Raw genomic sequence first — 15,070 nt, 5'->3', positions numbered from 1 at the left:
AAGGAGTTTTGCAACATTTGTGCAATCCACCAACCCTAGTCTCCACAGTGCTAAATTACAGGCATGGGCAACTACTGCCGGACCTAATATAGTTACATTACATTGAAACAAATATGTTTCTTCATACTTTATGTATTGCATAATATTTACTTATGCATTTATTAAGTAAAGGTAATTATTTATCAATCATAGCTCAATAAAACATAGACTATTGCTACATTCCTCTTTCTCCCTGCAATAGCTACAACCCCATCTGCACAACAGCTGTACGCCTCCTTCCCATACTTCAATACTACCCCTCTTCCCTTCCCACCTCTCAAGTAATTCCGGAACTCTTCGACAATCCCTCCGTATTTCTCTTGAGCCCTCATTATACCCCCGCCCCAGCATGAGAACTGCTCTCAATACCAGCACCCCGAAAGTCTCCTCTCTTACTCGACTCGTTTTCGGGCGCGACCCGCAGAGTTACCAACGCTAACGTCGTGTTTTAACGCACCTTGAGGGAGCAGCGCCCCGGCGGCTTGCAGGTATCGCGTTAGGAAGGGGTTTTGCGCCATCGTCGCTTCATTCATTGTGCCGAAGAGAATTTCAGGTGGCGTCGAGGGGGGGGGTGAGTGGAGATCATCCACTGACGGCTCGTTATAGACTCAAGAAGACGCGGGGAGCGAGTGCACTTATTACAGTTTTAACAGCTCACTTAATGCCTGTAATGAGATTAAGCAGCACATGGGGTGGGCGCGAGGGCGGAGCTGTGGCTTTGACGCTGGGCTCAAAGGAGGATGTTAGAACTGGCGGTGCGCACAGCCCAGACTCCTATGCGCGGAACGAAAGAACACTTGGCGAGAGCCACGAGATTCACGCCACCCCCCCCCCGTTCCATCCCTGAACATCACTTCCATTACCGGTGAATCTGAGAAGACTATGCGTGAGGTGCTCTAAGAGGTAATCATAATTTGCAGTTGAATCTCGGTGATTTGTGAATACATGTCAGCCTTTTAACACAAAACAAGTTCACGGTTAAATTTATACAAATATGGCCATTACAACCCCGGGGAGATTCCACACCACTTCCTCGTCAAGTTCAATCAATGTAATTCTAAGTCAAATTACAGAACAGTCTCCAAACAAGCAACGTAGAGAGCAGAGTCCAGAAGTGCATGCTATTAAAGGCAGCAAGCTTTAATCCAAACGGCTTGGTAGGCTAAAGAAAGCTGTTCTTACGCAAATAAGTTTAAACCATGTTGGCAATCTCTTAAGCGGTGAATAAAACGGCTGTGGCCTCATTCACTGTAATTAAAACACAGATATCTATGTTGAATTTCTTTCGCACTGTGCATAGCCAACCATGCTAATCGGAGGTGTGGGGGGAAGGACAACAACCTCAACACACACAAAAAAACAGATCTAAAGAAATGCGTTTTCGATATAAATGTAAAAGTGCATAGCTCCAGAGGCATCCTATTATCAGAAGGAAGAGCGTTCCAGACGACCGCAGAAGCGCATCTGAAAAAGCGTGCAATGCAGTGACCGTCCTTATTCAACGGCTAGCCAAATCCGCTGCTGCGAGGATGACTGGAGGTCACTCACTACACCGCGATGATTCGACCACCCTCTTGCAATGCAATTAAATGTCACGATTCGGATATACTGTCATGAATTTGAGAATCAATGACATTTATGTGACTTGTAACACCTATTTACTGACTGCAGGGGTCACGTGGGCTCGTTGCATATAACATTAACACAAATATAAAATGAGCTATTCTGTCATGCACAACTTCACACATCTATCGGGAGTCAAATCATCGATTTGAATTCATGATGTATCTCTACGTCCCTACCATACACCCGTGTCGAACACTTGCAACAGCACAGCACTTGAAAAAGATAAACACAAACGGTACCTGTTTGACATTGTACTATCCAGCAAAGCTGAGCCACACAAACCTGACCATTTTAAAGTACTGTAATACGATGATTTTAAAATTGCAGAAACTCAATTACACATAACAAAGGAGCTGCTTTTAATCCACGAGAAGCAGTCTGAAATATATTCCGAATACATCTTCCAATTCCCAATTTTAAATTGACAAAAGGTGAAATGCAACCAACAGTTATAGATACTCAAAACTACAACATTCCTGTTTAGCGTGCATCTACTGTAACGCAGCTTGCATAATGGAGCAGTAAATTACAAAAGCCCTGCAGAACAAGTCCTGGCGAAAACATCCTAGCCAGACCACTAAATTACCCAGGACATGCGCGCACACATAGACACTCATATACGCCCTCCAAAATTACCCGATGTAATATTCATGTTTGCTCCTGGCAGCATCAATAGTGAGACAAGGAAACCAGCTGCATAGCTGACGTCATAAGTCTCAGTGCCATTACCTCTTCAGAGAAAACACATCCCTCCGGCTCAACGCAAGTGATCCCCTGTATGTCACCTTTCCAGTTCAGATGGAATCTAAACCTTCACACAATAAGCAGAAGAGATGAGCACTCTACCTCTCTGCCCTCTCTATGTGGCCATTGCCCAAAACGTCACCTATGAAATATATTACTGGTTAAACGTTTTCCTTTTAAGGGTAGGGTTGTTGGTGAATGCGTTGGGTTTTTTCGTTATTTGTGCAAGTGCACCACTGCCAACGCAGTACCACCAAATAATTTGTTTAATGTTGAAGATGACCACGGGGTACATGTGATTGAGCATTAGGTAGACGGAAATATAAGCAGCTATAGCCACGTGTGCAACAGGAAGGGTTTACTGCGCCTGTCAAAGAGCCTTACATGTTTTACATGCGATTGCTAAAAATACCAGTCCTCCGCAGTCGATCATCTCTGCATGCTACTCCCTCCCCATCGTTACTATCTTGTGCATGTACAGCCCCTTTTTCAATCCATTTCTGGATGAGGAGCTCCCCACACACCGTGAAGGTTGTGGGAGTTATTTGACCATACTTTACCACACTGCTAGGTATGGGTTGATGAACAAAGAGAGCATAATGTGGGGGGCATAATACAGTACAACAATGTCCATGATATAGGCCCAAGGACACTATCTTCAGAAAATACAAATAAACTGCTGTATATTTTGTGTGCCGGTTGTTCTATGAAACGTGCTGTTACCTGAATACAGTATTAACTCGAACAAAATGCAAGCGCAGGCATACACCACAGCGGTTGTGACCCGGCACAGCAGTGGCTCATTTGCCGCTTGTTGCACAGGTTCGCGGTTCAAACCCGACAGACCGCCCTGATTAATACTTGCGGGCGCTTTAACTGTGAGATACACGCCGTCTGCTTCACAGTGGACATTAAATATCCCATTACGTAATTAGAAAGACATAGGTCGTTGTGTGCTGGCACCATGTTACAATTTTGCCGGATTCGTAAAATTACCCCCAAATTATTAAATTGGGATTACATACTGCAATCATTGCCCCCTACCGTAAAAGTAGCACAGACTATGCCTGTGAAATATAGCGCCTTCATCATAGACATGTGATAGAAGAATAGCGTGAATACCAAATGTCCTAAATTATTATTACATACATCTACACACAACACACACACGTGCCATGGATTACAGGATCTGCGAAATATCCGCCACCCCCCGCTCCCCCCCTGTCAACGTGGATTATTGGATTTCTGCTGTACTTAAAATAACAACTAAAAGCAACATCGTCCCCTACTGGCAGACTAATGGCCACTTGCAGGCGTGTGCTGAGGCAAATTTGTACCGCACGGGGACAGGCTGCACAGTGCACACTACATACCCCACGACTGCTCCCCACAAAGCCTGATGTCCTTATTACCTTACCAAGCGGCCTGAAGCTTTTCCTCCCATCCCCGTGCATTTGTTACGGACAGCGCTATTCTTGGTCTGCTGCTCCTAGGATAATAATCAGCAATGTCTGTTTCACTAGTATTGCATTTCCTTAATCCTTCCCAGAAATTTCACACATCCTATCTGCTATGAATCTTAGCAACCTTAGCACCTCTTTCACTTGACAGTGATGCACCAATTTCTACTTGAACCACAGGTCCACTGAAGCCACTATGTTTACGACTCCTGCCGTGCAAAGCCGTTCAGTTATGAGCGACCCTACGCACCACTGAGGTTTCACTACCAATTCAGTAACATGCCAATTAAAGTAGGGTTTAGTCTGATCCCACACTTAGTGACTTAATGGATCAAGACAAATACTTTTTTGTAGGTACCTTGTAAAATAAACATTTACTCATATTGACATACCACAAACAGATCCTTCATTCCACAGTGGATTGATATGTTAGAAAAACTAATTATTTTAAAATACATCCTATTGTACGGCGCTCTTTGAAGCCCGTTTTGTTGGGTCTGCTGCACCTTATAAAAACGTGAATAATAAATAAAGGTCTGTAAATTTATTATAATATTTATTGTTGTTATACTGGTAGGAACCTCCTGGTTACACCAGCCCACAGGGGATTATTGTGTCCTTCCGTCCGTCGTGCATCCAAAAATGGGAGAGGTGGGGCTGGGTGGGGAGGGGCTGGGTGGGGAGGGGCTGGGTGTGGAGGGGAGGGTGGGGAGGGGCTGCGTGGAGAGGGTGGGGCTGGGTCGGGCTGGGTGGGGAGGGGCTGGGTGGGGAGGGTGGGGAGGGGCTGGGTGGGGAGGGTGGGGCTGGGTGGGGGGTGGGAGGGGTGGGGCTGGGTGGGGAGGGGCTGGTCACCCCGTGGTGCCCTTATAAAACTCAACGTTTAACCTACTCACGCAGGCTTGTGCCCGCCCTCACAGTCGGACATATTTGCGGAATACACCACGCCGCCGTTTACCCTGGCCATTGACCGGGCAACCCAACGTTCCTACCAGCTCCCTCCGCAGCAGGAATGTGTTAAATGGCACTGCACATGCCTGCAGTACAGGTCCATGGTGATGGGGAGCCCTGATAGGGGAGGTCCCGTCCCACTGCGCGGACGCCTCTCAGCCGGAGACTGCTTGTGCACAAGTGGACCCACCGCCAGTGGGCATTGCGGGCAGTGTGCGCCACGTGGGGCACAATGGCCCCTTTGGAACGCACTGATGCGAGCTAAGCTCAGCAAGCTCAAAAATTACCCTACATTTCTTCTACGCAACATTCAATTAGAACGACTTCTATAGCTTTTTACCTCCGATTAGCACAGTTGGCTACGTACGGTGCGAAAGAAGTTAAACATACATACATTTACAGAGCTGCGTAAAATTATATTAGATTTGATTTATTTCGGCAGGAAGGGCCCAATAAGCTGGTCGGCTCTATTTTGTGGGCGTCCTGCAATGGTACACATGTTCCTACTCGATACAAGATCTTAGTTGCAATCATGGTTACATCGATCGTGATACAAACAGCAAGTATCGGAACATGCCTCACACATTACAGGAATAGGGAACCGGTCGAAAACATAACAAAAACATGACTGCATTATTTCACGGAAAAAAACTAAGGAAAAATATAGATCTAAATATTCCACCAATACAAGACCTCTCATGTACAAGTATGTACGAGTGGGGTTTAGAGATAGAAAGCAGTTCTCCGGAGATCTGAAAAGATTAAGGTCAGGGTTACCTTAAAGGTCGTAAGTTGCAGCGGTTGTGAGCGATGCCGTCTGCGTCGTGTTGCACGCGCCAGGCGAATGATGCGGCACCAGGCACGCTCTGTTGACAATAACAAACACAAAAGTTGACTCACTTTAGATTTGAAGTTTTCGTGACTGCAAGGATCCATACTCTTTGGTTCTTTCGGTAAAGTCACGTAGTTCGGTGGGTCAACCACAGTAAGAAACACAAATAACTGTTACAGTAATTTAATAATTGTTACAGTAATTTTTTTTCTTACTGTGGTTGTTCCACCTGATGACGGAAGCTTGTGTTGCTTTCGAAACGTCGTGATTTAATTTAGTTATTTCTATTTTTGATTTTATTCTTAATTTTATTTTTATTTATTTTTTCACCTACGTGACTTTACCGAAAGAACCAAAGAGTATGTTTGACTCACGTTATTGAGTTTTTACATTACATTTCAGTTCCCCTCTGTCCTACATCTACTGAGAGAGAAAAGAAACGCATGAGATGAGGTGACCACGTTTGCACGGGGCTACGTTCATAGTTCTGCTTGTTTGTCCAGGAAAGCCTCACAGTCTGCAACGTTTTTTGCCGTAGGGGGTGGTGTTGCTTTTTTGGAATCCTAATTGAGTAATTTGCAGATAATTGTTGAGCACTTGAATGTTTGGCAAGCACCAGTTACATTTTTTTTCTATGGGAGGAAACTGGCGAACCGCGAAGAATTCCACGCAGGATAGGGGGAGGAAATACAAACTCCACATAGAAAAAGCACCTGAATCAGGAATTGAGCTCAGGCAGTTCTTGCTCTGAAGCACAAGTGTTACCACTGCACCATCCTGGCACCCAGTCGTATACTGTACGCTAATTGGGCTATATAAAGTACACTAATTGCAACAAAAAGATCCCATACTTCCAGAGGAAGCGTTAGAGGTAAGCGGCACAGGTGGCTTCCTGGGGTAGAAAATACAGGAGGGCGGAGGGGCGCAAAAAGTGCAATTCAAGGGTGGACCCCCCCTCAACAGCTGTCGGGCGGCAGGGGAGGAAAACGTTGGGGGGGGGGAACTTCTGTGAATTCTTCCTTGGGCACGAGTAAAGGTAGCTAGCGCCAGCACTGTGTGCATCTAGCACACGACGTAGGACGGACGTCACTGGTGATGCTTCAATGGTTTGCTTCAGCCGTGTGGAAACTTCTCGCCGTCACCATGGGACTTGTTGCCCTTGCCATCGAGTTAACATGGTGTGAATACAGTGACCCTCTAAGACAGTGGTTCTTCACCTTTACTGCAGCCTGCACCTCTTTGGTTCTCAGAAACGGCATGTCGCACCCCCAGGTTAAGAACCACTGCTCTAAGATAAGGACGTTTCGACATTCTGGTGTGCGTTGCCTCATTCAACATCGTGTGCACATCGGGCTCCTGTCAATCCACTGCTTAGACGAGGCCTCCCCACGCCATGCAGGTCATGGGGGTTATTTGACCATACTCCACCATGCTGGTGAGTGCAGGTTGTTCAAGGTGGGGAGTGTAGATGTGGGAGCATGGGAATTGTACAACAGTGAATTTTGTTGCACCGCCCTCTGCTTCCCGTCACGGAGCGACACGGTGGCTCCAGTTTGTCCACCACAGTGGAGGGTGAGGACTGCTCAACACAAGTCTCTCCGGCACAAACGACAACATCAGGCCAACTATGGCTATACCATACTGATGAACCTTAACATGCATACAACTGCTTTCCAGTAGCTTTGTTGTCTTGCTGCCTAAATAGTTGTCAAAATCTCAGGGCTCTTAAATGTGATATTCTAGACTTGCAACACACGCGGTTTTTATTTTACTTTGAAGAGAGAGGACGACCCAGAGGCGCGAGGAACCACAGATAAGTGGGAAGGCAGCAGCCAGGCAGTGAGCCAGTGCCAAAAACTGCCCAAGCTTCGTGGTCCTCCGTATATGTTGATGTTTATACGTTCAGCCAATAGGCATCACAATTCCGGTTTCATAACATGTGTAATAATAGTGATGCTATCTTGACAAGCAAACATGCTGAGATTCCTGCTGCAATGTTTTGCTGATGAAGACACCGTTTTGCATATACAGTACAGTGCATGATTAAGTTGACAAACTGTTTAATGCGCTGTTACAACAAAGGGTTTTAAAATAAAAAAGTATTTCCACTTTTTGTTATATATTACAGTTTTTCGAGTTATGACCAAAGTACATATGAACAGAAAATAATTTTGGAAGAGATTTTGGAATGTATAAAGAGTCCAAATACCAGAGGTGTGGACTCGAGTCATGTGACTTGGACTCGAGTCAGACTCGAGTCATGAATTTGATGACTTGCGACTCGACTTGGACTTGTATAACAATGACTTTGTCCCACCTATGAGATGTGGACTCGAGTCATGTGACTTGGACTCGAGTCAGACTCGAGTCATGAATTTGATGACTTGCGACTCGACTTGGACTTGCATAACAATGACTTTGTCCCACCTCTGCCAAATACTAACTGACAAAACATCAAGCGTTGCAATTTAAATAATAATTTGGAAAAATATATAGTTCGTCACTGACTGTCAGCACATCAAAACCAAGGCAACTGCTTGATATACACAACAGATCAATTATACTGAATGAAAACCAGTTCCAGCAAATATAATTTATCAGGATATTCAAATATTAAAATGAGCTTGCAGGCCTTCCAAGTGCATGTGAAAAAACACATTTCTGTGGAGGGAGCTGGTAGGAACGTTGGGTTGCTCAGTCAATGGCCAGGGTCAAGGGCGGCGTGGTGTATTCCGCAAATATGGCCGACTGTGAGGGCGGGCACAATCCAGCGTGAGTAGGTTAAACGTTGAGTTTTATAAGGGCACCACGGGGTGACCAGCCCCTCCCCACCCAGCCCCGCCCTTCCCACCCCCCACCCAGCCCGACCCTCCCCACCCAGCCCCTCCCCACCCTCCCCTCCCCACCCTCCCCACCCAGCTCCTCAAGACCCTCCCCACCCAGCTCCTCCCCACCCTCCCCTCCCAGCTCCTCCCCACCTTCCCCTCTCCACCCAGTCCCACCCCTCCCATTTTTGGATGCACGACGGACGGACGGACACAATAATCCCCTGTGGGCTGGTATAACCAGGAGGTTCCTACCAGTAAAAATCCTATCTATAAATTGTTTGATGAATAGACATTTAGCACCCATTCCTTTGCTTTGTTATCATATTATACATATTTAAAGTGAGGTGGCCAGGTGGATGTTGGGTCAAGTACTATATTACAGATTAAAGCCAGGTAGAATCCGGGCAGGCAACCATCTATATATATATAAAATCGCAAATCTGTCTGTCTGTGTGTGTGTCTGTGTGTCGCCGGACCATACGCAGTTTCATTGGACGGCGGTTGCCCCTGGCAACGGGTAGCGACGCATTCGCTGCCGGGTGGACGCCATTTTTAATTCCCGTTAAAAATATGCGCACGCATTTGTGGTATAAACTCGATATACCCAGCGTTGCCCGGGGGGAAAATACATTTAAAATCTTATGAAAACTTTCAAACATTACATACCAATAAAAAAACAACTGTGTAATTACTTTTAAAGCCGACGCGCCAAGAATCGATTCTCTGAATCGCGCAAAGAAATCGAAGGTTGTAGATTCCTTTAGATTCGGACGATTCCCGTTTACTATAAGTTGCTTAAAGTCGATATAAACTGCTACGAACGGGAAATATCCGGCGTTGACCGGGGCAAAAATGTAATTAAAAACTCCTGAAAAAATAAAAAAATAAAATAACAATGAAAATGAAACTCTATCATTCAAAATGTAAACCCCCAACATGCCAGGAATCGATTCTTTGAATCGCACAAAGGACTAATCGAAGGTTGTAAATTACTTTAGGATCGCGCTTCCTGTTTAATATAAGTTGCTTATAGAGTTGATATAAACTGCTACGAATGGGAAATATCCGGCGTTGACTGGGGCAAAAATATAATGGTGAGGGCGGTTGTGAGTGGCGATTGTGAGTGGTGATTAGTGAGTGGTGAGGGGAGGTTGAGTGGTGAGGGTGAGTGGTGAGGGTATGATTGGTGAGGATGAGTCGTGAGGGAGAGTGGTGAGGGTGAATGGTGAGGGTGAGTGGTGAGGGTGAGTGGTGAGTGGTGAGGGTGAGTGTTGAGGGTGAGTGGTGAGTGGTGATTGGTGAGGGTGTGATTGGTGAGGATGAGTGGTGAGGGAGAGTGGTGAGGGAGAGTGGTGAGGGAGAGTGGTGAGGGAGAGTGGTGAGGGAGAGTGGTGAGGGAGAGTGGTGAGGGTGTGATTGGTGAGGATGAGTGGTGAGGGAGAGTGGTGAGGGTGAATGGTGAGGGTGAGTGGTGAGTGGTGAGGGTGAGTGTTGAGGGTGAGTGGTGAGGGTGTGATTGTTGAGGATGAGTGGTGAGGGAGAGTGGTGAGGGAGAGTGGTGAGGGAGAGTGGTGAGGGAGAGTGGTGAGGGAGAGTGGTGAGGGTGAATGGTGAGGGTGAGTGGTGAGGGTGTGTATATATGTAAGGTTATTAAGAAATATATTTTTCACCCGGGCAACGCCGGGTACTTATGCTAGTTATAATTTAAATGGGTTCTGAAGTTTAGTTAGTTACAGTATTGTCTCGGCCTGAGCACCAATGACTGCACACCAAAAAGAGTTACTTTTAAATATTTGCTTTTACCTAATTTGATTTATTCTAGCTCTGAAAAAAATACATTGCCAAACCATGAATACTCTTTGTGGCTCATATGAAATAGTAGGCCACCTTATGTACATAAGAAGCGATTTTAGAGGTAGTTTTGTGCCATCAACCTCTGGCATGGGGTGATACCCTGCTCACTGTTTGAGTTCCAAACGGAAATCTCTTTGTCTTTTGACGTAAAACTTATGCCACAGTTGTACAGTGAAAGAGGAAAAGTAATGACGAAAGTACAAAAAACAGGTAATCCGGTTTATCGGCAAAGCCTTAGTAACAGGCTGGCAGTATGCACTTATACAAAATATGCTATTATCCGTAGCTCATGCCACCACTCACATATGTGTTACCAACATTGTCGCATAGAGTCTTAGCGGAGTCTCTGCACAGTAAACCGAGCGTAACAATTGATGAATTTTAAATTATGTATCTGGAGTCCCATTATATTCAAAAAAAAATAAGCAATCAACTATATAGTCTACAAATATGCTGGTGTTTAACTGCAAAGTACAAGGCTGATCGAGGATGACACATTTAGAAGCTGCCATATTTTCTGCAAGAATTCTTTCCACATAGTCTCCTACTATTCATCATCCGTCCTTGAAAAAAACTACGCAGCACATTTCAAAGTTTTATATTTCCATAGCAGTGAAAAACACAGGGCTAAAAACATCTGCTAACAAACACCTCTACAGTAGGAAAATCCCGTGTGCTCTTCCAGCTGACAATGGAACATAATGTTACAAGGAGGAAATCATTCCCTTCCCAGGAATTGGCAGCAAGTAGGTCAATTCCGACTCACTAACATAACAGGGCTTCCATTTTTGTTGAAAAATATGGAAAGTTTTTGAACTACCATCGGCCCGAGATGTTCCAACATGTTACCTTTAAGTACTGTACATGTTTAAAACCCTGATGGAAGCAGAGTATTTGTTCTGCACTCGAAAACATTGAGGAAACTACGGCCAACGCAGCGTGTGTTGGAATGGTGGGTAAAGAGTTTAGGGACACAAGCAATAAAGAATGACAGGGGTCACTCTTATAGAAGGTTTTAGGTATGGGTGCTTAATAAATACCGGCCTGTCAGTCCTGTCATGTCCGTTGTTTCCATCACGTGAACTCTGGTCATCCTCGCAGCAGCGGATTTTGGCTATCCATCAAAGACAGTCACCACTTCATGCGCTTTCAAATGCGCTTCTTGACCGTCTGGAACGCTCTTCCTTCCGATATTAGGAAGCCACTGGAGATAGACTCTTTTAATCTAGAATTTAAAACTAATTTCTTTAGAACTGATTTTTGTGTTTATCGTGTTGTCTCCGATTAGCGTAAATATCTCGACAATTAATATCATACGACAAAACGAAAATGCGGCCCGTGAATTTGTATTTTTTTAACTGTACAGTGTATTGAATGAATCATGAATGGCATATACACACACAACAGAGAACATCAGCAGGCCGACAAGTTGTTCTCCCTTGGATGAAGGGCCCCACAGGACAAACAGGTGCAGAATCAGGATAGGTGAACGACACTCGAGTTGCCCTTAGGAGAACGAGAGCTGCTTGCTCTGATGAAAGGCAAATGAGTGTGGATCCAGCGCAGCGTGGCGACGAGATCGTGTGGGCACTACTGCAGTGCCATTATCTCTGGTACTGTCGTCGTTTGACTTTAGACAGAATCTGGTGAAGCGGAAGGCTGGTGTTTAGGTAGAACCCTACACCTGACAAGAGTAAACCCGTGCCTAGACTGCCATTGAGCCGGTAATTGTTGTGGAGACAACTTTTGGTACAAAATGAAAATCCAATCTTCTCTGTGGCATCTGTCGAAAAACATAGAACATGAGGCTCCCAAAAGGGTGTAAACGTTATAATACCAAAGACACAGGCAAACTCTGCTGCTATAGATTAGTTGGATATGCCAGTATAATTGGAGTCGTGTTTTTATTGCTTGCAATTAACTGTGCCTAATCATTGTGTATGCTGGTGAAATTTAACTACTGTACTGTATACTGACAAATACAGGGGAGACAGGTGATTGAAGGGTTCGGGAGTTGAATTTGTTGGGTGCTGTGACAATTCAACAGTGGTTGCCCTGTGGAGAAACTGGCCCTCGCTTAAGGAATACGGAATTTGCACCAATGCTAGAATGGAGAAACTGGCTCTGGCTGTCGGTTGAAGCCGGTTGCAATCACCAGTGAAACGTCGGACTCGAATTGTGGGTTTACTCTCCAACACACCGGTGTGCTGAAGTAGTAACGAATTGGCACATTTTGTTTACCTGACAAACCTTACTAATTGGCTATGTCGGATGGTGGCGGGTTTAATGACACATTTATATTCATGCGATCTAACCCAAAAAAAACCTTTAATTATGGAGAAATATTGTCATCACAAGACATGTGGTGCTTCAAGTGGCAGCTTCTTCTCTGCGTCTGGGTGCGACACTGCCTCCCTCTGGCTGGGCACGCGAGTCGTTTCCTCCTTCACTGCCGGCCTCTATGAAACGTCTGTCCTTACCTTCACCACAATGTGAGCTCTACAAAAAGCTTATCTTTTTTCAAAGGCTACAAATATGTACATGCCCACCTTTTTGCACAGCAGCTGGCATTAAGATGCGTTATAAATCAACATTTTATTATATTTTCCATAAGCAGTTGCTGTAAAATAGCAGGCAAAAGAGTAGAAAACATGCCAATGCATACCAATCTGACAGGAATACTGTTTTGTTAGCAGCAGTTAAAGTAGCTGGATAAAACATTGCACTAATAGTGTTCTTGACAGAACTTCAGAATGTGCCCAAAATGATATTATCCAAAAACAAAGAGTCTTCACATTAATTACGGTCCTGCTTTGAAACCGAGCTCAAAGAATAAACCTGAGGCTTTATGCCGTGTTTGTTTTTCAAACATCCATGTGAGAGAAGAATAACGGTGCACGGCCCAGTAGCCAGGTGGTTCATGTGGCGGGGTGAAACGTTTAAAACTCGGGTCGCGTGGCAGGGAATGAAGCAAGGCTTGGCCCTGTAAATCTCACTGCTCACATGATCATTCGCACCACGAGTGAGCAGAAACCCAAACCGTGCCTTCTCCCATTTCCAGGCGATGTGAGGGAGAAATCTGTACAAGATTAACATCGGGGGCAACTGTGAGGAGGAGGCCTTGGCCGACACAGCTATGAGGACACTGTGGTCTTATAAATAACGAAAAGTGTCTTCACATCACCTGGCCCTACATAGTCAAGCAATTAGGGTTTAAAATAAATTTGTTCAGTTGTTAAACGTTTTATTTGTAGATATTGCATTGGCAGTGTTGCACAAGCACGAATATCAATACCACTGCCATTTATGTGCTTGGAAAGACTATTGCCAGGAATGTCAGCTATTATTAGTGACCCCTATTTTAGTCACCCTGTTTACTTAACAATTATACATAAATGAAATGCCAAAAAAGAGAAAAAAACTACGAAGAAATCCATTCATTCTAGAATAATCTACATACATTCACCTCATAATTATAATACATAATTGCATAAACACTTCACTTTTAATTGCACACCGCTACCTTCCATTATACGCAGAGCTCGCACAATAATACAGTATTCTATCTTATCAGCCGGTGCAGCTGCCTTTGCAGTCTGGCAGCGGCATCTCCTTTGCCAGGCTGCAGGACGCTCCTGGCCAACGCAGCCACTCATCGGCTAAACTGCGACATAGAGAATAATCAAAACAACCGGAAACATTAAGATAAGCCGAGGTGCCTGGGGTATGGGTGTACCTTAACACAGCCTGAACAAGTCTTGACACAGTTACGTCTGCCGTGGTGAAAAGTTAGCTTTGGTTCATTTGTCCTGGTTGACATTTTTAAGTTTTTCACGGTTAATTTGAGTGTAACTGTAATTTCAAACCAAAACAGCATTATTTGAACGTGAAAAATTCCATAACATGTATTGTTATACTTGCATATTTAGATTGGTTAAAGACCTCACGAGAAGAACCAGTTTTTTTGTACAACCATATAGATAGGGAAACACGACAACCAAACTCCTGCTGAAAAGAGAGGAAATACTGTATGCATAACTTCAGAATGGCTTAACAACCTATGACAAACAGGGCACAATATGAACATAGGAAGTAAGATCCTTTAACTTCAGCGACGAAAACAACAGTTCTGGAACGTTACAATTATTTCTGATCTCGAAGCAAAATCGCGTACTTTAACCAAAATTTACACATTTACCACTACTCCTGTGACCAGAACGACTCTCTTCGCCTCAGTGTGTGGACGTATATCGTGTGCGTGCGTGTTGTGCCCGTGTGTACCGAACGAGCAAGACTTCGTGTCCGTATGTGCTTACCCAGTATCGCCGCTCACGCTGAGAGGCGTGCAGCCAGCAGCATAGAGCCAGCCAGAGTGGAAGTGAGTTGTGCATTCCTGACTTGCGCGGAGCTGAGAGCAGCGTGCCAGGCCAGCCTATCAGCTGCACACATATTTCTCTTACCCAACCCGAGTCTAATTCAAAAGCCACCCCCCACCCCCACTGCATCACAGCATAAAGCTTAATCAAATTTCAAACATGCACAACACACTCTATATTAAAAAAAGGTCTTTGACATCCCGTTAAAGAAGTTCAGTTTTTCAAGTACTTTTGTTCTTTTATTATTTTAAGGAATGTTTTTGCTATGGTGTAATCGCAGCCTATACAAGGCACCCTTGAAACAGCACACACAGTGTTAATGGCAAGATAACACAGGGAATGTATGTGCTGTTTTACTTTGCA

General features: G+C 44.8%; 1 protein-coding gene across 1 annotated transcript in view; it reads right to left on the bottom strand.

The window, feature by feature from the left end:
- The window catches only part of LOC144936435 (supervillin-like), a 155,211-nt gene that overhangs the window by 108,268 nt on the left and 31,873 nt on the right, over nt 1-15,070 (bottom strand). Inside the window, exon 3 of the mRNA XM_078863489.1 lies at nt 5,595-5,683. Coding sequence (XP_078719615.1) covers nt 5,595-5,683 — 89 coding nt within the window. The remainder of the gene's footprint in view (nt 1-5,594; nt 5,684-15,070) is intronic.

This window comes from Lampetra fluviatilis, chromosome 1, assembly GCF_964198595.1.
Source record: "Lampetra fluviatilis chromosome 1, kcLamFluv1.1, whole genome shotgun sequence".
Lineage (NCBI taxonomy): Eukaryota > Metazoa > Chordata > Hyperoartia > Petromyzontiformes > Petromyzontidae > Lampetra > Lampetra fluviatilis.
This window is presented reverse-complemented; position numbering and strand designations above follow the sequence as displayed.